This window comes from Sturnira hondurensis, unplaced genomic scaffold, assembly GCF_014824575.4.
Source record: "Sturnira hondurensis isolate 20B ecotype Veracruz unplaced genomic scaffold, ASM1482457v3 Scaffold0009733, whole genome shotgun sequence".
In the NCBI taxonomy this organism is placed as follows: Eukaryota; Metazoa; Chordata; class Mammalia; order Chiroptera; family Phyllostomidae; genus Sturnira; species Sturnira hondurensis.
This window is the reverse complement of record NW_028082364.1, coordinates 5863283-5889308: the sequence shown is the minus strand read 5'-3', so window position 1 is coordinate 5889308 and position 26026 is coordinate 5863283. Positions and strand designations below refer to the sequence as shown.

Genomic DNA, 26026 nt, shown 5'->3' with positions numbered 1-26026 from the left:
TTTTGGCATCCTAGACAAGACAGTCATCCAATCTTCAGGGGCTAGTTACAGTCTGCAGACAAGGGGCTGGGCAGTCAGCTCCCTGTGCCTGGGGGTTGCCGAGCGACAGCGGTGACCAGGGACGCATGGCCACGGTCACAGAGGCTCCATGTCTTCTGCGTCTATGTCAAACATGTCTGTCCCAGTGGGGGCGGGGTTTGAGCTCTTAATTTTGAGAGGGGCTCGGGAATCGTCTTGGGTCCTGCACTCTTTCTTCTCCTGCGCGTTTATTCGGTGCTTTCTGAGGCTAGACCTCCGTTCTCAGCTTATTCCGAATGCCCTTGGGCGCCCGCACTCGTGACTGTTGGCTTGATAGGAAAACCCTTGCTGGGGAGGATTTCCAACCGAGGGCATTGGTACGCCCACTCACTGGCATTGCTTCAGCCACCTGCTTGTCCTTTATAGAAAGGACAAACATAAAAAGAGGGAGGGAATTGGTGTCTTCTAGATTTAGTCCTTTTGGTCAGTTTGTAAATCTCTTGGTGGGCTAGTTTCTTCCCTTGAGGGGCTCATACAGCTGTTGGCAGGTATGGGACACTCAGGGAAGCCAAGCTGTGCACACGTCACACATTTCGCAGCCTCCCCACCCCACATCCCTGCTGGGGGTGCAGCCAGCTGCTCCTGATGACCCCGGGCCCCTTGTGTACAGTAAACCACACCTTCACCCGCAGCAGAGAGTCGGGCTTCCCGCCTCCTTCTCAAAGCCCAGCCCCCGCTCAAGAACAGAGTTCCCCATACGTGTGGGCAGCCACACCTGCTTCTCCCTTTCTCCCACTTCACAACGGGGACTGCGCTCGCGCGCACTCTGAGTGGGAGGACAAACAAGCGGTCCCTGCCCTGCCGTGTCTCTCACCGAAGTCCAGTCTCCTCTCCCCCGTCATCCTTGGGTAACTGACTCAGCTCCCTCTTCGAAGCTATGAAGGTTTGTAGCAGAACCCCCCCTCTTCGGATCTACTCCTCAAACTTAGGTTTTGGTTGTAATTTCAGGCTGACCCACGTGACCTCCACGCCACTGACCACCTTCGACCATCCTGGAGTGGCTGCAGACTGAGCCAGCCTCACACCAGCCAGCAGAGGGCGAGATCTGGTCTGCGCCGAGCCCCGTGCACAGGCGGCGTGGTCGGTGCGCAGTGAATGTGAACTCGGGTCAGTTATGACGCAGCAAACGGCAAAGCAGAGCTGGGGACCGGGCGGGGGATCTGCTTCTGGGACAGGTCGGGTTAATTTTTCACCAGCGGCTTCCGTGAGCTCAGGCCAGACGCTGAACGTCTCGAGTGTCCGCCTGCTCAGCTGTCCCCACCGGGAACACAGCACTCTCTGACCCCCTTTGGGAAAACTCGGAAGAGCTGAAAGTCAAGGTACTATTACCGTAAAACATGAAGATACACTCCTCAAAATGTATGCAGCACAATATTTCCTGTGAGGTCAGTTCGTACTCTGCTCTCTCTGCGCTCATTTCTGGAACTGGCCAGGCTGCGTGTGCGCTGGTTTTAAGGGCGCTTCGGTTGCAAGACTGAAAGTATGGGTTGTCGGTGGAGGGGTTATACCAGGGCCTCTGGGAGGGGAGCAGGAGAAGTTTCCAGAAGGGGTGGCCCAGGCCACCGCTGATCTGCTTTCTCCTCTGGAGTTTTCCCTTGTCCACCCCTCACACGCAGAAGCCGACATGTGGCCCCATGTGTCTGGCTCCTCCCACTAGGCACAGGCTTGGGGTTCGTCCACGTCGTTGCGAATCGGCAGCCCCTCCCTCGGTAGGGCAGACGGAGCTTGAGTAGGACTGTAACACAGTTTTAAGAACTGCCCCAACTAACTGATAGACCTGTGAGTTGTTTCCAGTGTGGGCTTCATGCATGAATCGGCCATAAACATTCACAGACCCGTGTCTGGAGTGTGTGTTCATTTCTCTGAGTCGATCCTAGGAAGGCAGTTGCTGGATGGTACACCAAGGATAAGTGAGCTCTTTAAGAAATCACCAGGCTGCTTTCTCAAGTGAGGGTCGACCGAGCCGACAGCAACTTTTGGGGACCATGTAAATACTCTACAAACCGTTCTAAAGCCGGACCATGGTGGTCACCGAGCAACTGTACAAACCTACTAAAACTGCGCACTAGAACCGTGTGAATTTCGTCACATGTAAATGACACCTCAGCAAAAGTTCAACGTCCGTCTCTACGCACCGGCCAGAAGTCGGAGTATCACGGCATTATTAGGACTCTCCCACAGGTGGTAATGTTGTGGTTGTGTTTTCTAAGAAGAGCCTTTATCTTTGGAAGCACACACTGACTTAAGGAAATGAGGTAACGCCTGAGGTTTACTTCAGAGGAAACTGGAGGGATTGGGGGGCTCACAGGTGAAACAAGATTGACCCAAACCAATCATTGTTCAGGCTGGGTGATGGCAATGCAGAGGTTTATTTATTTTTTTATTCTTTTGTGTATGTTTTCAATCTTTCCATAATGTAAAGCTTTTTTTAAAAAAAAAAAAATGAACTTCAGTCTTTTTGAAAAAGCTGAATTGGCTGAGTCCTCCGCTGGTCTGACGAAACCTGGTTGGAATGAGGCCGTGGACAGCTATTGTTTCTGCCGACTCGGGCCCCTCCCCCCTGACAACAGCGGCCAGACTCGGCTTTGGGCCCCTGCCAGGTCTCCGCAGCCGCCTGCCCACCTTGGGCCCGGGGCTGGGCAGAGCCTCCGCTAAGCCCATCCGCCGCTCCCTCCTGGGGACTCCAGCCTCGTGGAGAATGACGCAAGGAGCGGAAAGCTGGGGCTGATTAATCCGGGGCGGGAGTGGGGGTTGGGGGGGCAGCATCCTGAGCCACGACAGGAGGGTTTTCCGCTAGTTCAGCCCTCTATGGAACCTGGATCTTGGCCGTCTTCGGTTCTGTGAGCTTCCTAGCACCGTGTCGCCGCATCCCCTCTTTGTTTCAGTTGGCCAGAGTGGGCTTCCGCGGCCGAAAACCAAAGCGCCCTGTGGCAGGGATGGCCTCGCCCGGCAGATGGCCTGTGAGCTCTTCCTCAGGCTGATTCAGCCGCACACGCAGACAGTCTGGGACAGGAAACCTCCACGAGGCAATGTGACGGCTGAAAGAGGAAGGGATGCACATGATGGGGACACCAGATGGACAGGCAGGAGCCCCCCAAACACGAAGTGTCACCACGAACACAGAAACATCTGCTGGGACGGAGAAGCTCCACCAGCGGTCTCTACTGGCGCCGACCGACAGAGCCACAGATGTGACTTTACATCTTCTAGAAGCTGCACTGAAGCAGGAAAAAGAACTCAGTGAAATTAATTTTAGTAATACATCTTATTTAACCCAATAGATCCAAAATGTTATCCTTTCAAGCTGCAACCTATATGAAAACTATTAATGAGCTCTGCTTCTTTTTAAGTAAGTCTTTCAAATCTAATGGACTGTGTGTATTTGACACATCCCATCTCAGCTTGGGCTGGCCACGGTAGCCACATGTGGTCACCACATGGGAAACCCAGGGGCTCTGTCCTGTCCCCAGGCATGGCCACGCGGGTCTGCCTTGATCATGAAGCCTTCAAGTGGCCACAGTTCTGCCCAGCGGCATTGTAGGGGCCACCAGGGGCTCCTGCCCAGGGCACATCCCAGGTAGCTCTATGGGCAGGTTTTGTCTGCAGGGGCACCCACATGGTGATGACACCACTGACTGGGCACCGGAGGACCTAGCCCCAAGCAGCCCAGTTGGAGACAGGCCACTTGGTGGGACCCATTCTCTCGTTACGGCATCTCATGACACGTGTTGCTTGCCTCCCAAACACCCCTAAGGTATCTGTACATTCAACTGTGACCATCGAGTTTCTGATCCAGGCTGGAAAGTGTGCAAGCCCACAGGCTTGCCACCCTACGTGGGTCACACCTCCCCACACACTGACATGTCATCGCACAGCAGTGACTCCCAGGACTTGATAGTGGTGCCTTTATCACCGTTCTTCCGTGCGCTTCATTCATGTCTGTGTCTCCCCCAGGGCCCTAACTCTACCACGGAGGGTCAGTTTCCTTCACCTTAGTCATTATTCAGCGATGCAAATGTGGAAACACTGCCATGCTTTTCAGGGGGACCTGGCGCAATCAGGAATGCATGGCCACGAGACAGACTACGGACGAGACAGACTACGGACGGAATCTGAGCCGTGCCCACGCCGTGTTTGCACCTGAGATGTCTCCCCTACCTGCCTCCCCTGATCGGACGGGGAGGGCTTTGAAGGGCGGGCGTCTGCCTCAGCGCCAGCCCTGGTGTTTAGCTCGGGTCCGGGGATATTAGATGGAGCTATTGGTTAAGTAAATGGATGATTCCAAAGAGAAACACAGGCCCCAGGGGGGCGCACGGGCGCCCCCCTGGTGAAGTTAGGTCAATTCCACTTACAGTGTGAAGCCCCTTAACGTGGGTGCTTAACTACGTTCGTACTTTGGGGCTGAAGAACGGAGTAGTTGGGGCCTAGGAAACTGCTGAGGTCATTTGTTCCAGGACCAAAACTTTCCAGTTTGACATTTCGGGGGTTCCCCTCTCCAGCCCCTCCCTAGAACGGAGGAAAGGGCAGCCCACAGCCCGGGGCAGTGGGCGAGGGGTTCGCCCTGGGGCAGGCCAGGCAGCCCGGGGAAGACAGGGCCCCTCGCTGTCCACCCCCGGGCAGCCCCCCCGCCCCACGAGCTGGGGTGGGAGGGCGGGGCCGCGGCCGGTCGACTCCGTGTCTGTGCGGCGCGATCCAGCCCGGGATTCCGCGCGAGCCGGAGCCCCGCGGAGCCCCGCCCCCTGTCGCTGGGCCGCTGCTGCTGCCGCCGCCGGAGGCCGCTCGGAGCTGCGCGAACATGGCCGAAGTCGGCGAGGACAGCGGGGCCCGCGCCCTGCTGGCGCTGCGCTCGGCGCCCTGCAGCCCGGTGCTGTGCGCCGCCGCCGCTGCCGCCGCCTTCCCCGCCGCCGCGGCCCCCGCCGCCCCAGCGGCCCCCGGGCCCGCGGCGACNCGAGATCGCGGGGGGCGCGGGGGACGCGGGCCCGGCGGGTGAAGCCGCGGTGGCCGCGGCGGCCGACTCGGTGCGGCGGAGCCCGGGGCCCGCGCTGGCGCGCCTGGAGGGCCGCGAGTTCGAGTTCCTCATGCGGCAGCCCAGCGTCACCATCGGCCGCAACTCGTCGCAGGGCTCGGTGGACCTGAGCATGGGCCTGTCGAGCTTCATCTCGCGGCGCCACCTGCAGCTCACCTTCCAGGAGCCGCACTTCTTCCTGCGCTGCCTGGGCAAGAACGGCGTCTTCGTGGACGGCGCCTTCCAGCGGCGCGGGGCGCCCGCGCTGCAGCTGCCCAAACAGTGAGTGCGCGCCGCCCCTGCCCCCGACCCCGACCCCGACCCCGCCGGCAACGCCCACCACCCCGCCCCCGCTGGGGTCTGCGGGACCCCGAGCCCGGCCCCACTCCCGCCCAGCGCGGACTCCGGGTCACTTTGACCCCGCCTAGCCAAGGGCCCCGAGCCCCGGCCCCAAGGGTCACTCCTGACCCCCTCCTGAGGGTCGCCCTTGTCCCCGCCCGGACCTGGACCCCGGGGGTCTCCCACGCACGCGCGCGAGACGGGTTGCGTCAGGTGGTGTCGCTGGGTGAAGTGCGGGTTCCCCCCGGAAGGCCCGAGCCCCCGGCGGGAGGGGCCCCTTCTGGACCTGCTGCGCTTAGGCCGGGAGGGGACGCTCCGGCCGAGGGGGGCCAGAGGGACAGGACCGAGGGTGCCCTCTCCTCCGTGTGCGTGGAGACACGGGCCGGGAGCCGGCGCTCCCAGGATGGGCATGGTACCCGGCACACGGCGGGGCCCCGAGCAGGAAAGGAAAACCACAGGGCGTGGAGGCCGCGCAGGGCGCAGCCGGGTGGCAGGGCCGCTGACGCCGGGAGCTTCGGCCACATCCCGGTGTTCCTTCCGCTGTTCCCTCACTTTCCCCTCTTCCGGTTCCCACGCGCGCAGTTCTCCCCCAGAGATCCCTGCTTTCTCAACATCAGAAGAAAACCCATTTAACTACTCATTTCCGCTTTAGGCACTTTCTTTTTCTGTTATAGTAATTGCTCTTTAACTCCTCACTAATGTTTTCCTCTCTCCGACGCGCTCCGTGTTCCAGAGTCCTCCCGACTGTCTAATTACTCTTTTATGAGCTCCCTGCGTTCAGGGGGGTTTTGCTGGGGTGAAGCCCGGGGCCCAGAGCTCCCTCTTTTAAACTTCTCCTTTCCTAGGGTCTTGGCTTGTGTGGTTGTAAATATTGTGTTGACTAATCTTCAAGTGCAACATCAACAATGACTCACTCCCTTTTGCAAGCATGAAAGGTATGTGTTTGGGAAATCAGGTCTTGGTGAATAATTAAAGCTGTTCTGCCTCGTGGTTGTCAGTACCCAGTCCTGTCGTTTCCATAACCTCCACACCTTCTCCATTCAGGGCCATTACAGGCATCTGGGCACCGGCCATTCCTGTTGTGAGCAAGCTCAGGCAAACAGTGCCCTCCCTGCCCTGCCCCGTGGCTCTAGGAGGCCGGTTGCTGCCGATGCACTTAATGTGACTCAGGGGCTGCTGTGTGAAGCAGCCCTGTGGTCCGAGAGCCTGCTTGGCTCTTGGGGAGGTGCACGCCTGATCGGGGCCTAACCGAATCGAAGGCACCAGCGTTTTCTCTAACTCACGGGGAAGAAGTCTTAGCCAGGGGGCGTCCTCTGATCACCAGCTGCACGGGCCAGAGCGAGGCTGCGGCCTGTGACTTGGCTTTGGTGTTCACCGTGCTGCACAGGTTCACTCCCTCAGAGCCGGAGGTCTGAGCCAGGCACATCCCGGAGCACTGGGGCAGAGCTGGCAGCCAGGACTACCGCTTGTGCCCCCTGATGCGGTGCTTTGCCCCACTGTGTCCGCCCGACAGCCATGCCTCGGAGCGGCATCCCTGTAGGCAGAGATGCCAAGCACGCGAGCACAGGGCGTGTGTGCAGGAGGAGGGAATTCGGTGGGTGCCCGTGTGCCCTACTAGAAGGGGTTTTTGGCTACTGGAAACTCACAGATGGCGACAGCCTGTGAGCAGTTGGGGCTTTCTACGATGTCAGAAACCTTCAACTGCCGTGCGCACAGAGCAGGGGCTGTCAAAAAGGCCCTTTGAGAGTTGGGTCAGGGCCCTTGGCCTCTCACAGGGAAACCAAGCAAGGTTCCAATGGACTCAGAGCAGTAGACTGGGTCCATTTTCCTCCCTCTGACATTGGCGATCCGTCACTTTCCAGGAGTGGCAGTAATTACTGTCTGTTCCCCCTCAGGCTTTGGTACCCAGTTTCGCCGTTAGTATTTGGTGTCACCAGTCCCTCTACCACAGATTTGAAACCCTTGCTGTTGTGGGATTCCATCGACCAGGCGTGGACTTGGTGTGCCGCGGTTGCATGAGAAATGGGCTTTTTTATTTGCACACCCTCTCCTGACACACTGTCACCCAGCTGAAACAACTCTCGTGTTAAGGCTAAGCCAACTTTATCTTTGTCCCCACGCATCTCTCTCCCTGCCCCCAGTTATTTGGAAGCAAATCACAAATGTCATATCGTTCTGCCTGTAAATACTTCAATAAAAGATAAAGATTCTTTTTTTAAAAACCTAACCACAATGTCATTATCACGCCTAAGAAATTAATAACAATTTCTGACTATCAGCAAACACCCAGTCAGTGTTGGGATTTCTTTTTATTTTTTTTATTTTTAATATATTTTATTGATTATACCATTACAGTTGTTGTTCTATTCCCCCCTTCATTCTCCTCCACCCTGCACACCCCTCCCCCACCATTCCCCCCCTTTAGTTTATGACCATGTGTCTCAGTTCATTAGATTCTATATTTCACCTACTATTCTTGCCCTCCCCTCTATTTTCTACCTACCATCTATGCTATTTTCTGTACCTTCTCCCCACTTCTCCTCCTCCCACTCCCCTGTTGCTAACCCTCCATGTGTTCTTCATTTCTATGGTTCCGCTCCTGATCTAGCTGTCCTCTTGGTTTGCTTTTGTTTTAGGTGTGGTTGTTAATAACTGTGTGTTTGCTGTCCTTTCACTGTTCATATTTTTCATCTTCTTTTTCTTAGATAAGTCCCTTTAGCATTTCATATAATAAGGGCTTGGTGATGATGAACTCCTTGAACTTGCCCTTATCTGAGAAGCACTTTATCTGTCCTTCCATTCTAAATGAAAGTTTTGCTGGATAAAGCAATCTTGGCTGTAGGTCTTTGGATTTCATGACTTGGAATACTTCTTTCCAGCCCCTTCTTGCCTGTAAGGTCTCTTTTGAGAAATCCGCTGACAGTCTGATGGGTACTCCTTTGTAGGTGACTGTCCCCTTATCCCTTGCTGCTTCTAGGATTCTCTCCTTCATTTTGGTCTTGGCTAATGTAATTATGATGTGCCTTGGTGTGTTCCTTCTTGGGTCCAACTTCTTTGGGACTCCCTGAGCTTCCTGGATTTCCTGGAAGTCTATTTCCTTTGCCAGACTGGGGAAGTTCTCCTTTATTATTTGTTCAAATAAGTTTTCCACTCGTGGCTGTTTCTTTCCCCCTTCTGGTACCCCTATAATTTGGATGTTGGAACATTTAAAAATGTCCTGGAGGTTCCTAAGCCTCTCCTCATTTTTTTGAATTCTTGTTTCTTTATTCTTTTCTGGTTGGATGTTTCGTTCTTCCTTCTGGTCCACTCCATTGACTTGAGTCCTACTTTCCTTTTCATCACTATTGGTTTCCTGTGCATTTCCCTTCATTTCAATTAGTTTAGCCTTCAGATGTTCCTCTAATTTGTGACTATAATCAACCAGTTCTGTGAGCATCCTGATGACCAGTGTTTTGAACTGTGCATCTGATAGGTTGGCTATCTCTTGGTCGCCTAGATGTACTGGCTCTGGGGCTTTGAATTCTTCTTGAGCCATATTTTGGACTGTTCGTGCCTGTTACGTATGAGGGGCAGAGCCCTAGGTGTTCACCAGGGCAGGGCAACTCAGTTGCTGGGTTGTGATGCTGTATGTGGGGGTGGGGTCAAAGGAAATCAACGGTGGTCCTCTCTGCCTCCTCCCGCAGCCGGCCGGGGCCTCGTGGTCCCTCTCACTGCTCACTCCTTTGCTGAATTTATCTGCACGCGTGCCCGCGCACGAGAATGTGCAACCACGCTCAACCTGCCCCACAACCTCACTGGGTCCGAGATGCTACCCCCGGCTGCCTGTGCTCCTGGGTCATTTGGGTCCGGGGATCCTTCCTGCCCGACCCAGCTCCACTGCTGGCTCCACCCCTCTTACCGTCCCGGTTGAACAGTTCGTTGTTGTCGGACTTCCGTATAGTTCAGTTTTCTGTTCTTTGGTTGCATCTTTGTTTACTAAACCTTTGTTGTATTCAGACTTGGTTGTGGGAGAAGGCACAGTGTTTCCACCTATGCCTCCATCTTGGCGGAAGTCCTGGATTTCCCTTACTGCCTCATGATCTTTTCGAGGGTCGTCATTTGCATTGGAACTGGGAGGGGGTGGGGGCGCAAACACTGAGGTTCGTTGGTGTGTCCTGGGCCTGAATCTGTGCTCCATCTCACCCTCATCTGTCCCATAAGATTCCCCCAGTCTGCTTTCACAGACTGGATTCCCATCGTGACTGGTCAGCATGTCCTCCCCGTGTCATTCCTGTCACTTGGTGATTGGACCCAGAGATTTGATCAGGCTCACCTTTGATGTTTTTTTGCCAGAATCTCTCCTAGGCAGTGGGTGGCACGTGTGCCTGTGGGGAGGCTGAGTCTCCCTTAGTGGGTTTTGCTCCTTGCCTCCTGCACTGCTGGAGTCTGGCCCCGACCCCGCGGTGCTCGCGCACTCCGCCCTCTGAGGGTCCCGCTGTGAGTGGCAGATGTTACGGCTGGTGACTCCTGCATGCAGGCCGTGAAGGACAGGGATTCATGGTAACCACCAAAGCTTTTACTCCGTAAGTAATTGTTCTAGGCCCTCTGAAAACATACAGAAAATAGTTTCTCATTATTGTTTCAACTAGTCACTTGAAGAATATCGAATTAGTTACTAACCTTCATATAAGCAGCTGTTAGATTGAAATTGTTTTGAAACTGGAAAGCGCCTTAGACCTAGTGAAGACAGCAGGTGGGGCCCAGTGCACCCTGGGCAACAGGAACTGTGTTCCCGTCCTCCCTCCCCCAGGCCCTGGCGGACCTGATGCCCCCACGCTGGGCGGTCTGTCCAGAGGTGGGCACCTAGCCGAGCCCAGTTTGCACTTGGACCAGAGAGGGCATCTGATCAGCCTGCTTCCAGGGGCCGAAACTAGAGTGCCAGGTAGACTGGGCGGGCTCTCACTTGGGGCGAAAAGAGCCATGACGAGGCAAGAGGGCCGCGCTGTGTTGACGTGCTCGACCTGTGCGGGCACATGCGCAGGCAGGACACACGGAGACCGGGGGCCACAGGCGCGGGCCTGGCCCTCTGGACACCTGGACAGGGCGGCACTGGGCGCGGAGGGAAAGAGGTTGAGCCTGAGAGCCACCCAAGGAAGCCAGGCTCAGACAGGGGACGGCCGCTCTCTCCGGAGCTGCGTCAGGCTGGTTCTTGCCAGTCGGCAGTTACTGCGTGTCGCCTGTGTTCGCCCAAAGCGAGGTTGTGGTCCTGTTCGAAACCACCTTTAGGGAGGTTCCCGGGAGTGTGGCAAATTGGGAGCTGGTCCCTGGGAGCCGGTCCTGCGGCAGGTACCACTGTCTCTGGCGTGTAGTCAGTTCACCTGCAGAGTTTGGGCTGATCACCCGTCCGAGTCGATTTATAGCGTGCTCTAGAAATCCGTCTCCGAGGAGGATGCTGTCCATCGTGTAGTGTGTGTGCAACGGAACTGCAGTTTGTTTGCGGAACGCTTTGTCACTGCCGAGGGGACAGGACCGGGCAGGGCTGGGGACAGCTCCCACGGTGTCCTTATTAGGTTCTGAAAAAGCCCCAGCCACGTTTGAATGGCATCCTGAAAAGAAAGGCAAGTGGCTGGCTTGGAAATACAGAAATTCACTTTACTGTTTGCACGTCTTGTGAATGTCAGGAGATAGACTTGCAGGATTAACGGCACCCCAATTACAGCAACGCCTCGTTTCCACAATTACCCTACATTTAAAGCATTTCATAGTAAAGTGAGAGGATTATATAAAATGCTTTCGCTCTGGTTTCCTGGAAATAGACCTTTGCATTGTGACTCACTGAGAGACTTTGTGGTTGATGTTCATCGCTACTCTCATTTTTCAGGAGTTTCTAGTTTTCTGGCCCCATGTTGCCGGTGATTAAAGAGGAAGAACAATGGGATGTGTGTGTGTGAACGTACCTTGTGGGTGTGCACAGGGAACCAGCAGGCATGCTGGGTGTGGTCTGGCTCGAGGCTCCGTGCACCGAGTGTCCTGGCCGGTCTGCTGGCACCGGCCATGGCTGACCCCCTGGGCCTCACAGGACCCACTTCCAGACCACAGACCTCACAGGATTCCCTCAGACACAGGAGGATGAGCCGGCATGGGGTCTGTGTTACTGGGATGTAACACTTCGGCGTCCAGGCAGGAGCTGCTGGCCATGTGCCTTCCCTCTTGGAAGAGATGCCTGGGGAGAAGACACGTCCTGCCCTCGGTCATCTGTAACGTTTTGTCTCCGAGTGTTTCCTCAGAGGCCCCGCCTTCCCACTATATATGTGTGGGGGCCGGGGTTCCAGTGCCCCGCCCAGACCTCCGTGGCTGCCCGGCTGCGGGGCAGACCCTGCACCCCTGCAGGGGCTGGCGTTGCTAGGGGCCGCCCCCGCCCCGCCCCACACACCCCAGGGAGCACGGTTCCCTCTGGCTGTGGTCCACCTGCGTCTGTCCCCGCGGGTCGCCAGCGGTTTGGGGCGGGAACCTGAGCTTCAGTTGGTGGGCAGCTGGTTTGTCTCTCTCCCCATATTAGACATTAACCTGTTCAAAATCAGCATTTTACAAAAATTAACTAGTTCCCAAAACAAAGGAAATCTAGAAGGTGTTTGGTTTTTGTGAGAGTCTTTACTGTCTGGGAAGATAGGAGGTAGCCGGCATCTCCTTGCTGCTTCTGCTTTTGGTTGGTCGGTTCGGGTGGGCGCGCAGAGAAAACCCAGCCTCTCGGGCTGGTGTCGCTGCCACGGGAGGAGCACCTCAGTGCCCTTCAGATGACGGAGCTTTTGCTCTGACGCGTCTCCAGCCCGTGGTGCTCACAGGTTTGCTGCAGGGCGACACCTGAACCTGCTCACTGGCCTGTTTGTGCCGAGGTGGGAAGGTCCGTGGCTCCGTCTCGCATTTTGAGTGTATCACTCACCTAAAGGATTGGGCTTTGCCATGTAAATGTTAAATTTGCTTTAAAAGTTGAGTGACACACCGCATTTCCACGGAAGTGAAGAAGTCGTGTTATAACAGTTATTGGCCTTATCAGCACCTAGTGACATGACTGGGCTCAGTTTAGTGTTTTGTGCGTGTTGCTTCTTGCTCAGTTCAGATGGGACTCCCCACCACCAGGTAGGGTGCGGTGGCCTTTTCCTACCCCCTCCCCCATTCCCAGATGCCAGCCCCACCTTTTCCCTTCAGCCGCAGGTGTGGGGCCACCAGGAGAAAGGCAGGGTGAGACGGGGGCACAGGGAGCTCTGCCAGTCCTCGAGGACGCTGTGACCGTGATTTTGTGAAAGAGCCCTTGCTGGGATCTGTTCTGAAACCATCCCAGGCACACTCCTGAGGAACGGTGCCACTTAGCTAAGCATGCACGCCCTCCCCCCCCACCACGGGCTGGCATTTTTCTCAGTGGGTAGCTTTCTCTCTCCCTCCTCACAATAAATCCATATTTCAACAGAGGATAAACGATCCTGGCTATTCTGAAAGCTTTGCTTTCTGTGATTCGTCACAAGAACAGGAGGTGCTCACCTTCCAAACGGACATTGTCGCAGCAGGCATGCTCAGTGCCCCCCTCCCCCACAGGCTGCATGGCCTTGTCTCACAGACGTTCTGGGTTTGGGGGCAGCTTGCAGGGTTCAAGAACCATGTCACAGCTTCCTGTTGGAACTTGGAGCCGTGCCTCTGTGTAAGCTGGGTGGCGGAGCTGCTGCAAGGAGTCGCGTGGGGAGCCCGCCGGAGGCCCCCTTGCCTGCACCCGTGAGCACGTGTGGTTCCGGCTCAGAAAGCGGCACGTGCAGGGGCAGGCCGTGCCTGAGAGAGCCTTCCAGAAAAGCCTGGGCTCCAGTCGGCTGAGGAAATTCGGGAGCCTCCTAAATGCGGGCAGGGCGCTACGGCTGCAAGGAGAGGCAGTGAAAGGTAATTCCAGACCGCTTTGGAAAGAATGTTCAGTGAAATCTGGTGAAACTCAGGGCAGAGCGGATGGGCTGCAGGTGGTGGCAGGCAAGCTGCGGAGGCCTGTGTTCCTCCCCCCACCCTGCGGGACCCAAAAGTCCCGTCACTTGGCAGGTGTACCCCCGAAGCTGGGAACAGTGACTCACCCCAGGCTGCTTGCCTCCCTCCACCCCGGCGCCATACAGACCAGGGGCATTTGCAGCCTTGCTCCTCGCCCCCCTCCAGGCAGGAGTAGTCAGCTTTCTTAGCAGTGGAGTTTTTCTTTGTCAACTGGTGAGGACTGATTTTCCGGGCCTGCTCACACTAGGCTTCACCAGCAGGGGTCCCAAAGAGAGTTCGGAACTTGCCGCAGCGGAACTGTTCGGTGCCCAGAGCAGAACTGTTCTGGGCAGTGGGCACACAGCAGCGGGCACAGCTGCCCGCCGCTACCCTCGAGGCAAAAATCTGGAGACAGAGGTTTGGCGGCAAAGGAAAAAAGCTTTTATTCAAAAGCCTCACAGTTTTGCAATAACAGCTTTCCGCTTGCATCAGTCACTTAAGCCTATCACTCAAGGCTAAACTCCTAACACCTGGGCTCTCCTAGCATCCCCAGTTAGTTTCTAATTATTGTCTTTCTGTACAAAAGCTACACAGCTTTGCAGGAATGGCAGGCAGCTGCCTCCCAACACGCCCCCCCTAGAACGCCCAGAGAAGAACCCTGCCCGGCCCCAGGCCACGCCCGGAGTTCCTTCCATCCAGAATCCTGTCCCTGCAGCGCAGTCATCCGGCATTCTCGAGGAAGAGGGGAGCCCGAGAGAACCAAGGAGCCCTTTTATTTCATATCGTCTCACCCCACAGCCTCTCCCCACTTCTCCCCAGTGCTCTGATCTCTCCGTATTCCTAGCGGTATGTGGCTGATGTGCCTGAAGAACTGAATTTTGTTTTCCAATTAATTTAGTTTAAGTAACTGCACGTGCCACTTTCAGGCCAGGTGTCCTTGAACCCGTAGCAGGTTGTGGAGCCTCGGGCTCCTGGGTGTGGCCACAGCCTGGGTTGACCCCTTTCACCTTCGGGCACAGTGCTGTGCCTGCCCTTTGCTGCCAGCTGAAAAAGGCCGAGCAGGCGTGGTCTGGCCCCGGGGCCTCTGGCAGACCCACAAAATAAAGTCGTCCGCAGCCACAGGTGTGCAGGAGCACCTGAGACCCACTCTTGCTGGAGGAGGGCTCTTGTTGCTGCGTAGGGTGACCGCTGTCTCTGGTTTCTGCCCTTATGACACAGAGTTGTGAGAATGCAGGCCCCGTGTCCCCTTGCCACCTAGTTATTAAGGCCCAGGGGAGAGCGAGAGACCTGAGAGACCGTTTCTGTGGATGGTGGATGGTGGATGGGAGGGAGACCCAGATTTGCTGTAGGGGTGGGATTCAAAAAAGTCCCCATGGCTCTTTGCAGCCTGGGCTCACGGTGCGGGCTGGGTGCTGAGGGCTGCGTGTGCGCCCAGCCCCTGCCCAGCAGTGCTGTGGTCTCCGTCCCAGTGAATGTCCACAGGCCTTCGTACACCAGTGCACCCGTGTTTCGTGTGCCTGCCTGGCCCTGCCTGCCGTCTGCACGGACACCTGTTCATTATGGTGGCATTTGTCTGTGTGCTTGGTCACTCTAAAGGGTGCTGTGGAGTAGTGCCTGTCCCTTCAGGAAGCTGTGAGTCCCACGAGGACACAGGGTCGTGCGCGCGCGCGAGGTACCAGCACAGCGCCTGGCACTCAGGAGGCGCTCGGCATGACTGAGTGTCCATTCCTGTACGGCGTCCGGCAGAAGTGACCCCTGCTTGAGGGTGGTCGGTAGGGTCATAGCACGGGTGCAGTAATTTATACTTTTGATTGGAGCGTTTCACCTAAGACGTTCTGTGCGTGGTGTGTTGGAGTGTGACAGTGCTGTGTTACAGAATTCCGTGCTTATGGTCTTGTAACAGAAGGTTTTGTAATCAAAAGGGACATTATCTTTTGTAACCTTGGGCCCTGTATATGATCTTCCGTAGGCTGCTGGCCCTTCTAGAGAAACGGCAGCCTCCTGCCCAAGGAAAGTTCCAAAGTCGGTGTCTCCACTCAGTGGTCAGGAAAGGCCTCTTTTGTGTGGAGAACGGGGGTGGGGCAGCCCCAGCCCCAGGCGTGGGGACACCTCCCCTGCCCGACAGCTGGCTCTGGGGAGAGGGACTATCGATGGGCAGGCCCAGAGGCAGCAGCTCTCGCCCTGCTCTTGTGCCATGGCCAGAGCTGGGTGCAGGGCCCCTCCAGGAGAGGGTCAGGGAGAAGGGGAGACCTTCGGCACTGACAAGCCCGGCTCAGCCCCATTCAGATCCGGTCAGCAAAGTGCACTCTGTGAGCCGAGTCCTGCCAGACTCTCGTTTTTATAAATAAAGTGTTACTGGGACAGCCACACTTAGATACTGCCTGGCTGCTCAGCTGAGACAGACCTCGTGGTGGCCCCTAACCCTGAAACGCTCACAGGAGCAGTGCGCACTCCCCGGGCCACCTGGGCCCCGTGGGCGTGGCCCACTGAGATCGCCGCGGCCTCCACTGCTCGTGTCCTCTGTGTGGAGCCTGTGTTTGTGGTGTGTTCTGTTTGATCCCCAGTCTCTGTGAGGGGGCAATGTGAGTGGGGTCTGCTCCCCTCGCTTTCTGTTGTCTAAAGGGTCAGTGTCTTCATGCAGGAAGGTGGGCTCTGGGTGTGCATGTCTGGTTTTTTCCTTTGTTTTGTTTGGTGTGGGCTTTATAATACTAATTTATTTTTTTAACTCCCCATTTTGAAAAAATTTAAGCTTCCAAAAAGTGTCAAGACTAGTGTGAATAATTCCTGGACCTTCTCTGCCCAGGTTCATTGATTCCTAAGATTCCTCCGTGTTTGCTTCACTGTTTTCGGGGTGTGCGCGTTCTTGGGGGGGGGGGGTCACGTGTATCGTGCCCCTTTCCCATGACGCCAGAGCATGTGTCCTAAGAAAAGGGACGTCTCTGTGTCCTTAGCCCCATTATCACACTCAGGACATGGCACATGACCACTACGTCCCTACGGCATCTCCCCCCGCCCAGGGCTGGCCCAGCGTGGGGCCCTGTGTTTGGTTGTCCTTTCTCCTGTCTCCGACCGTGGGACAGCTCTTCGGCCTTCCTTCGTCTTGATTGACCTTGACATTTTTAAAAGAAAGCAGAAGTTATTTTACTGGGTATCCCTCAATTTAGACTCATCTCACCTGACAAAATCCTGGTTAGATTCAGGCCCAGCGTCTCTGAACTGCTGGTGGGGGGCCATGCACCCCCCCTGGCAGCGCCACTTAGATGCCTGGTGTCCCCTGAGGAGGCCGGTGGATGGCTGGTGGCTGGTTCAGGGCTGTGGCGCTTCTGCAGCCCGTAGTCACTGCTTTTCCTTTGTCATTAAGAAGTTACTGTTGCGATTCGGTGCGGCAGTGAAACCCTAATTTTGTATCCAGTTGCATTGGTTTTAGTAACAGTTTTCGATTCACTCTTTCCACGGGTTTTCTAGGTCATGATCTTCATCTGCAAATAAAAATTATTTTGTCTCTCTCTCCCACTACCGCATGTCTCATCTCCTTTTGCTGTCTGGTTGGGTGGCCTGGAGCCCCCAAGTAGCCCCTAGTAAATACCGTGAGAGCTCCCTTCTTGTTTCAGGTCTGACCGGAAATGCACAGGAGGCGTTTCAGAGCAGATACTGCTCTGTTGCCGAAAAGTCACTTCCTTAACTCGGCCTCCGCCGGTGCCTCTCCAAGGTGGGGTCCCGTGAGCAGCGCCCCTTGGCACCCAGGCACCCGTGGAGCCGTCCCGCTGTTCCTGGAGGAGCTGGTGGCTGTGTTTATCTGCTTCACTCTGCCCGTTGGGGGCAGGGAGGGGACGCTGCTCTCCTGGGCTTACTCCTGCAGCCCCAGGACCTGCCAATGTGCTTGGCACATCAGGGGCACCCTGTAAATAGTTGGCAAAATGAGTAAACGAACGACAGATCTGAATGGGGAAGCCAGCCAAAGAGTGACTTTGACACTTCTGGCTTTGCCTCCCAGCCGGCGTCCTTGGGCAAGTGAGTGGACCTCAGGCACTCATCTCCATGTCCCTGTGTGGGCACTCGGCCTGCTTCTGGGGTGACCGTGACGCTTTGGCAAACCGAAGGTGGTGTGTCACAGAGTTCACCTCGGTGCAGGCATGCAGACGTGCTCACCACACGCCTGCACCACTGTCATCAACGCTGCTGTCACTGTGACCTTGCCTTGGAGGGACTGTGGTCACTCCACAAGGCACCTGGGGTCAGGAGTGAGAGTCGTGGGGGAATGTTGCAGTGCCTGGAGCTGGTCGCAGTGGAGTAACCGCCCCCTGGCGAGGCACAGTCACCGCCCGGGTGCTGTGGAGAGCCACACTGTGGTGTCGGCAGGAGACGGGGCAAGGCATCACCAGGACCCCGCCCCCCAGCCCATAAGGTGGCGTGATCAGAGCAGTATAGTGGGTTTGTGTGCTTGTGTCTCTCTGAGCTGCTCCTCCGAAGAAGGGGGGCTCAAAGCACAAGAGACTCGAACAGACGAGCCCAGGGTTTGCCTTGGGTCCGTCTGGATAACTTGTGCAGGGGCAGGAGGACTCCACTGCCTCGAGCTGGGGCGAGGGCTCTCCGAGAGGAGGAGCTGTGAATTGGAGCTGGAAACCCAGAACGGGCCCGTCACTCACGTGTGCGTCAGGGAGTTAAAAAGACAGGAGAGGACCGAGGGTAACTTAGCACGCATGTGTGTGCCCATGAAGAATTAGCACTGCCCACATTTCGTTGCACTTTTAAGCCTTTTTGAAAAGGAGAAACAACACATTGCAGGTGCCGTTGCGGTCTCCCGCCCCTTTTCCCCCCCTCCACCGGCGGCAGTGGCCCCCCCTTCCCCACTGTCCACACTCACAGGTGTTCATGGGCACGGCAGTGTCCAGCGGTGTGTGGGGGCGGGGTCACTTACGCAGACGGTGTCCCACCATCTCTGCATTAAACAGCCAGTGTGTTCACTCCTCCCAGCGCTTCTTCACGGGTGGACCGTCACACACAAGGAACCGTGACTCGGCCCCCCTGGTTCCGCCATCTCGGCTCCCCCCGCCCTCCAGGGCCTGGCTGACCTCCGCTGCCCTCCTCCCACCCCACCCCTCCACCCTGTGGCTGGGGCTCGTCTCCAGCGGCTCTCCCCGAGCTCCCGGCCAGGCAGCAGCAGGCCCCGAGTGCCCATCCCAGCCTTGGGTGCCCGGGGCTGAAGGGGTGGGAGGTTCTCCGAGTTTGACCAGACCCAGGCCTTCCTGCAGAGCCAGCATCGGGCCGGCTCTCCCCCGGGCGCCAGCCTCTCCACCCCATGCGTGTGGGGTCGCCGTTGCTGCGCCACCTGGCACCGTCACCTGCCATCCTCACGTGTGGCATGTAGTAGGAGTCCTCGTCACGCCCTCAGCCTGTGTTCAGGGGTCACTCATTCTTCGGGTCACTCACCTGCCAACAGACTGCCACCTTTCAGGGACTGAACTGTTGCCCTGACATTCGCGGGGTTTGGTGCTTGTTCTTGCTTCTACTTCTAACCCACAAAGGTGAGAAATTGTGCAGTGACTCCTTGTGGTCTTTGTCGTTTAATAGCTTTCAGGATCGTAATTCCGTTTGTTCACTGTCGTCAGGGAAGTAAGGATATATGATGTGTTTTTGACAAGATACCTTTAAAAAATGGGTAAAAAGCTAACAATCAATAACTTTTCTCTGGAGAATTCGTCTATCCAAAACGATCCCTGACCGATGTGGCTCAGCTGGTTGGGCGTCATCCTGCAAAGCAAAAAGTCACTGGTTCGATTCCCGGTCCAGGCACAAGCCTGGGTTGCAGGTTTCCTCCCCAGTTGGGGCGCATCCAAGAGGCAGCTGATGGATGTTTCTCTCCCTCTCTTCCTCCCTCCCTCCCCCTCCCAAAATGATTATAGTTGCGCCTCAGTCCTCATGGGCTTCAGAGCTCGTCACACCCTGTACTCGACACATTTTGACGAGAAAACTTAGTCTCAGCGCTACCTTGGCGCTTGCTCGGGACCCGTTGCACTTGCTAGAACTTGTACAAGTCACAGCACCGCCCCCGGCAAGAGAAAAATGCTCCGTCGTTCGCCCCTTGCTGGGCACTGGTTGGTTTGGGCACTCATCACGGGTTCCATACCGAGATAACGATGGTGCTGAGGCACCACCGAGAATACGTAACCTTTAGAACAACAACAGAATGGCTTGAAAGTCAGAATTCTTCAGGGCCATTTGTGTTGGGAGGAGCCAATTTTTAAGAGAAAGCAGAAAAAAAGCACGCTTCACCTTTTCTGATCTTTCTCTGTCTAGGCTTTACTGTTTCAGACTGTTCGGTATTCTCCCTGCAAACCCGCACTCACAGAAATTGGGAAGCACGAACGTGCGGACGAGGGGAGTGCCACGCGCCTCTCTCCGCAGCCACAGCCACGGCAGCCGTTCCGAGACATTCTGTGTTTTTCTGCCGCCACCCCCCCCCCCACACACACACACACACAAAGCCAGAGCTGAAACTGCATGTTGGGGACTTCACAGCTGCGGGTGACTGTGCCCTTGCTCAGGGACTCGAAAGCACCGCTTTTGTGTTCCTATCTGATCAGATGGGAAGGTGGGGGCTCAGCCCATGGCCCTCCCCAGCGGGGAGGGGTCAGAGGGAAGGCCAGGGACCCAGCATGGCCCCACTAACTTCGCGTGGCAGGCAGGCCTTCTGGGGAAGGACCCTCTGCACCCGTCTTCCTGCACCCATCTTCCCTCGCCCAGAAGCCAGGACTGGGTCAGAGAATGCTCACGCTATCCCAACGCAAAGTGGGGTTTCTCCTGGTTTGGCATTGTTTCCAGGGTGCAGAAATGTTAGGGGGTCCTTGACCCCCAGGTCGGGGGGATCACAGGGCGAGGCGTCAAGGACTGTGTGACCAGGGGTGAGGTCCCGCCTGACTCTGTGGTCCCAGCTGGTGATGCCCAGGCCAGCCTGGGAGCCCTGCCCCACGGTCCACTGTCTGCTTGAGCCTTCCCTCGCAGCGGAGCCCCTTGGGAGGCTGCAGAGACCCCTGCTGCTCTGGCGCTTGTCCTTGTCATCGTCCTTGTCGTCGCTGTTGCAGGGTCTACAAGTAGTTATGTTGAACTTGAACCAACAGTGCAGCAGCTGGGGACAAGACCTCATGTAGGGAGTAACTGAGCTGCTTTACACCTTCTCTGGCCTCCACTGCAGGGTCTTCGTAAAGATGAGAACTGGGTGCCCTGCCCGGGTCCCTGGGGGCAGGCAGAGGCCATGGGGGGCCAGGCACAGACCCCCTGGGACCGCCACACCCAGGGGAGCCCACCCAGGGAGGGACGAGGCCCAGACGCCAGGAAGGAGTGACAGTGTCCCCCCAGCCCCTCGTCCCCTGTGCTGTGTGCATTTGTTTTTGCTGGCTTTACCAAGTTTGATGGCACTGTGGACAGGGCCACCCAAACCCTCCCGGGCGGCAGAAGTCGGTGGGGAGTGAGGGCTCAGGTAGGTACCCATGGGCAAGAGTGTCTGGCTCGGTTTTGGGGTTTTTTTGTTTGTTTCGGAGAAAACCATCGTGATGAATAGGCCCTTGGCCGCAGGGAGAAACCCAGGGGACTGAGTGTACTTTACATGGCAATGAAACCCATGGGTTGTCCCCGAGGCCGCTGAAACCTGCCCTGTCCCCAGGCCATTGTTCGCTGTTGCTGGTCCCTCTCACGCCTGGTCTCCCCGGCTGGCGGTCCTGAAGTGTACCCAGACGGGGTGGGGGGGAGGGGGGACGGTGTGCGCGGGGATTTAACCGCAGTCCGCGGGATTCCTTCTTCTGCGCCCCCCACCCCACTTGGGAAAGGCCACCCCCTCCCCAGCCCGGGCTCCGTGCGTGGGGGCGGGGCTGCCCGCCTGTGGGATTAACGGAGGGCGTTCCCTCTGCCCGCCGCTGCTTCCCTGGGTCTGAGCCCTGCAGCTTTGCAGGCCTGAGTCTTAAGCCAAATAAAGGCCTTTTCAGACTCAGCTCGGTGCTGGTTCTGCGTCCTGTGTTTTGTTTGGGGCTTTATCCTGGACGGTAGAGAGGTCTCTAAGTGAGTCGTCCCCCGCCCCCTTGCTTTGTAAACATTGTCTGGTCGCCAGCGAGCGTCCCCCCTCCCAGCTTGGCTGGGAAAACTGGCGGGGCTTCCCGACTCCAGGCCAGCTTCTGTTTCGGCCCTGCTGCCCACCGGGGTGGGGCGTGGGGGCCGCCAGTGAACCACAGTGGGAAGGACGGCTCCCTTGGGGACCGCGGAACAGTTTAAAATCTAACGTGACCTTCGGTTATCCACAGTCATTTTTTTTTCAGTTTAGTGTGGAATTTAATGTGAGAGAATGACAGCAAAGGTGACCGAAGTGTAATGAACTGGTGTCATAAAAACATAGCAGTTTGCCCCAAGAGCATTAACTTCCAGCTCCCGGGACGCGTTTTCTCCCCGAAGTTTCTGTGCTGACGACACCCCACCTGTGCGTGTGCATGCTGGGCCGTGCGGGGGGCACAGAGGGGGCTGCTTCTGCGTCCCCAGCGCCTCGTTCAGGCCCATCCTGGCCCCCGTGCGCTGCCCACCCCTGCCTGGAGCAGGGCCCCGCCCTGCCCTTCCCACTGGCTGCGGACCAGGTCTGCTGCCCCTCCCCGGGCTCCTGGTCATTCCCAATCCCCGACCAGGGCACGGCGCGTCTTCCAGGAGAAACTGTCGTTCATCTTATTCGTAGAAGAGGGCCAGGCACTTCGCAGTGCTTAGTAACTGGGTGCAGATGAACTGTAGGCTGGGCAGGCAGGGTGGACGAGGCTGCGGCAGGGGCGCTGGCCGTGCTGCCGGATCTCCGACCGGACCCGGTGCCGCCGCCCTGCCCTGAGGACTCCGCTTTCACCCGCACACTCGGCACAGCTTGTTCGCTCTGCAGGCTCTCGGTGGCGTCCTGGCGTCTGCTCGGCATCAAAACCAAGGAGTTTCAGAACTTAAATCTGGTTAATTGTGGACTAATTTCGCCACAGTAAAGTTTTAACTCATGACTTAAAAAATTCAAATTGCGTATTGTGCCTTAGGTCTGAACGTGGGGGACAGTGAGTTTCCATCATGCAACCGTGACCCCCAACATGGAGTCACCGGGAGCCACCCTTGAGTCCTCGGCTGCTCACCCGAACGGTGGGCGAGGTGATGGTGCCAGTGACATTCTGACACCCAAGGGAAAAACAGGCAGAAGAAACAACTTTTAAAAATTACATCGTATAAAACCTTCTGGTCAAGATGGCAGCCTAGGCAGACACTGCTCACCTCCTCGCACAACCGCATCAAAATTGCAACTAAAATATAGAACAGCCATCAGTCAGGAATGTCAGAAATCGAGTTGAATGGAAGTCTGACAACTACGAGGAGTAAACCACATCCATCCAGACCCGTAGGAGGGGCACAGGCGCAGAACAGGCTGGTCCCTCCCTCATGTGTGGTGGATGAAAATTCGGGAGGGACATCTCAGGAGTGAGGAGTCCCAGCCCCAGCCCAGGGCTCCAGTGCCAGGAAGATAGGTCCCCACAACCTCTGGCTGCAAAAAGCAGTGGGGACTGAGTCGGTGGAAGAAACTGCTGGAGCCCCAGGCCGTTTCCCTTAAAGAGCCCACACGGACTCCCTACTCAGACTCACTCCTCTGAGCTCCAGCACCGGGTGGCAGCTTGAAAGGCACCAGTGGTGCGCGGGGAGGGACTGAAGTGCTGGCACTGGGGAGAGCAGAGGTCCTGGTCCCTTGGCTGATCCCTCCTCCTGCCCCCACCCCCGTGGGCTGGTGCCCCATCTGAGACTCCAGCAACCTAACACTGTTTGACTTGGAGACCCCCAGAAACCCCACCCCACCCAATTGGGGTCCCACCCAAGCTGCTTTTCCATATGAATGGCTGGTCTTGGCTCAAACTACACAACTTCCTAAATCCTCTCAAAGCAGCAGCAGCCGGCTTCAGCGAGCCCCAGGCCCAGCACTAGCAGCGGCAGCCTAGGTTCACAGCTTGGCTTCACCTGGGAACCTCCAAGCCCAGCACAAGTAGCAGGCATGGGCTCTATAGCTCAGGGAGGGTGGTCCAGGGAAAACGCAAATAGGGCTGACCTTGGCCTGCACCACCCAGGAAACCGTAGAGCCTGTGCACCCAGTGGGCAGCCACAGACCACGTTGGAGCACCCCCACCCTGCCTCTGCACAGATGACCCTCCACAGAGGGCGGAGGGTGGTGGTCAGTGGTCACAGCCAGTCCTTGCAGCTGTGACTGGCCTGGGTAAATCCCTCCCATTGACCTGCCAACAGCAACCAGGGCTCAAGTACGAGAGGAGGGTGTACTCAGCCCACACGAAGGGCGCACCCGGAGTACCCAGCTTGGGTGACGGGAAGCTGTGCCACTCGACCCTACAGGACACCTGCTACATTAGGCCACACTACCAAGACACGGAGTCAAAGCAGCTCCACCTAACACACAGAGACAAACACAGGGAGGTGGCCAAAATGAGGAGACAAACGTAGCCCAAAGGATAGATCAGACCTCCAGAGAAAAGAGCTAAATGAAGTGGGTATGAGCAGTCTATCCGATGCAGAGTTCAAACACTGGTTTTAAGGATGCTCAAGGAACTGAGGGAGGACCTCAGCAGCATAAAAAGATCTAGGCAGAAACAAAGGATGCATTAGTTAAAGTGAAGTACCATTCACAGGGAAACAGCAGTAGAGCGGATAAGGCTGAGAATCAAATCAGTGATTTGAAACGTGAGGAACTCCCGAAAGGTGTGCCGGAGTCCCCTTGCAGCCTCAGAGGTGTGCTGGGGGTGCCTCCTCGGCCAGAAGGACCTGCCGCGCGGAGGGGAAGTCCAGGCACTGCCACGCCTGATGGCCAGGCCAGGCCGTTTGGCCAGCCCACACTCCGGGCCCCCGGCACCCTGGTGTTCGGTTCCCGTGTCAGATGTGTGGCTACTGTAAATGGAGACGTGACGAGGGCCGTGCGTGGGCGTCTGCTTTGTGCATAGTGTTGGCGGGGGGCATGGTGGAGAGTCTGGCCTGAGGACCGGCTGTTTCTCCGAGACGCAGAAGTCGCCTCCCGAGCAGGAATTCCAGAGGACGGCGGCGGCACCTTCCTTCCAGCCTGTCTGCCCGCCACCCAGGAGTTGGTGTTGCCGGCAGGTGGTCGAGCCCCTCCCCCATCCTTGGGGCAGAACCAAGCTGCTGCTCCGAACTTGGGTGGAGGCTTGTCCCCTGGGAAGTGTGACTCGGTGCACCACCAGGTGCCTGGCGTCTCACACACCCCCAGGGCCTCTGTCCCCTTGCCTCGCTGGCCTGCTGGTCTCGGGCGAGCCTTCCTTCTGTCTGCGCCCCTGAGGGCACTCTCGGGCGTGGATGGCCGGACTCTGCTCCAGGAACCCGCCAAGCTGCGGGGACCCAAAGCGGGTTGGTGGGGGTGGGGAGGGCGTGGCCCCTGCTCTCTGCTCTGGTCACTTCCAGTTGACAAGCTGCGACTTTTATTTTTAAATTGTGCTCAGAGCTCTGTGACTTCTGCAGAACTCAGAACAAGATTTCATTTTAAGATCGGGGTCTCGATCTTAAATGTCACGTCTCGATTTGTGATTTGATACCTCGTCCGGGTAACTTATCCAAGTAAATTTGTGGCTTAAAAAAAAACCTCTACCCACCTTATTAATTTAACATGCTACCTATTTAAACTTTTAAATGGTCAACAGAGAAAGTTCGTGTCTGTTCACAGCCATTGATTTGCGATGATGCGAGATGCTCAGGAGACTGCAAACAGGTCAGGAGAGGCCCCGGGGGGGGGGGGGCTTTGCCCCATTTCCCTCACCCGTTACCACGTGGCGATAATGGGACAGTGTCACGGCCCGGAAGCAGACAGTGGCCCGCACATACGGTTCTCTTTCCCGTCCGTGCAGGTGTACCCACCGCCTGCTGCCACAAGGGCCTAAACGGCCCACCACCATGGAGAGTCCCGCCAGGTCCCCCCGCAACCCCGGCCACCAGGGGCCTGAGCTCTATGGCTCCATTCGGTCATTTGGGGAGTGCCGCGTGCGTGGGTGGGACAAACCTGTGAGTTCGAAGCTGTGAGCTGGGCTTTTCTGGGGCTCAGTGTCCTGCCCTCATCCAGCTGTCGCGCGTGCAGCAGTTTCCGTTTAATCGACCGCCTGTGCTGGGAAGTGCCAGGCACCTGTCACCGCTGCTGTGAGGGAGGCTCGGTCCACACCTGGCCATGGTTGGTCGACAGGCAGCAAGGCGCCCTGACCCCGGGCGTGCAGCCCCAGGAGGCCTTGCACTGTGGAAACCCCCCAAAACTCCCCACAGCCCCCCAGCAGCCCTGACGAGAAGGCAGCACTGCCTGTGACAGCGGGCCTGCTTCTGCAGGCAGCGGGGCGGTTCCAGAAAACAGCCGCAGCCCTGGCCTTGGGCAGCCCGCAGTCATTAGACTGACTCACACAGGGTTTCCGAACCTTTGAGCGTGAGCGCAGCCCTGCCTATGAGGGGCCAGGGTGGCCGGCTCCGGGCGGTCGGCTCCGGGCGGTGGCCTGTCTCCCCATCTCCCTGGAGTGCCAGGCTCGGGGCCACCAGGGAGGCAGAGGCCTGGCGTCCGGTGGGCCCGGCAGAGGAAGATGAGAGGCA

The 26026-nt window shown here is 57.1% G+C and overlaps 1 protein-coding gene across 1 annotated transcript in view; it reads left to right on the top strand.

Moving 5' to 3' along the window:
• Nucleotides 1–4837: 4837 nt before the first annotated feature.
• Nucleotides 4838–26026, top strand: part of FOXK1 (forkhead box K1) — a 46974-nt gene continuing 25785 nt past the window's right edge. The window contains 2 exon segments of the mRNA XM_037057905.1: nt 4838–4986; nt 4988–5365. Coding sequence (XP_036913800.1) covers nt 4874–4986; nt 4988–5365 — 491 coding nt within the window. The 5' untranslated portion in view covers nt 4838–4873.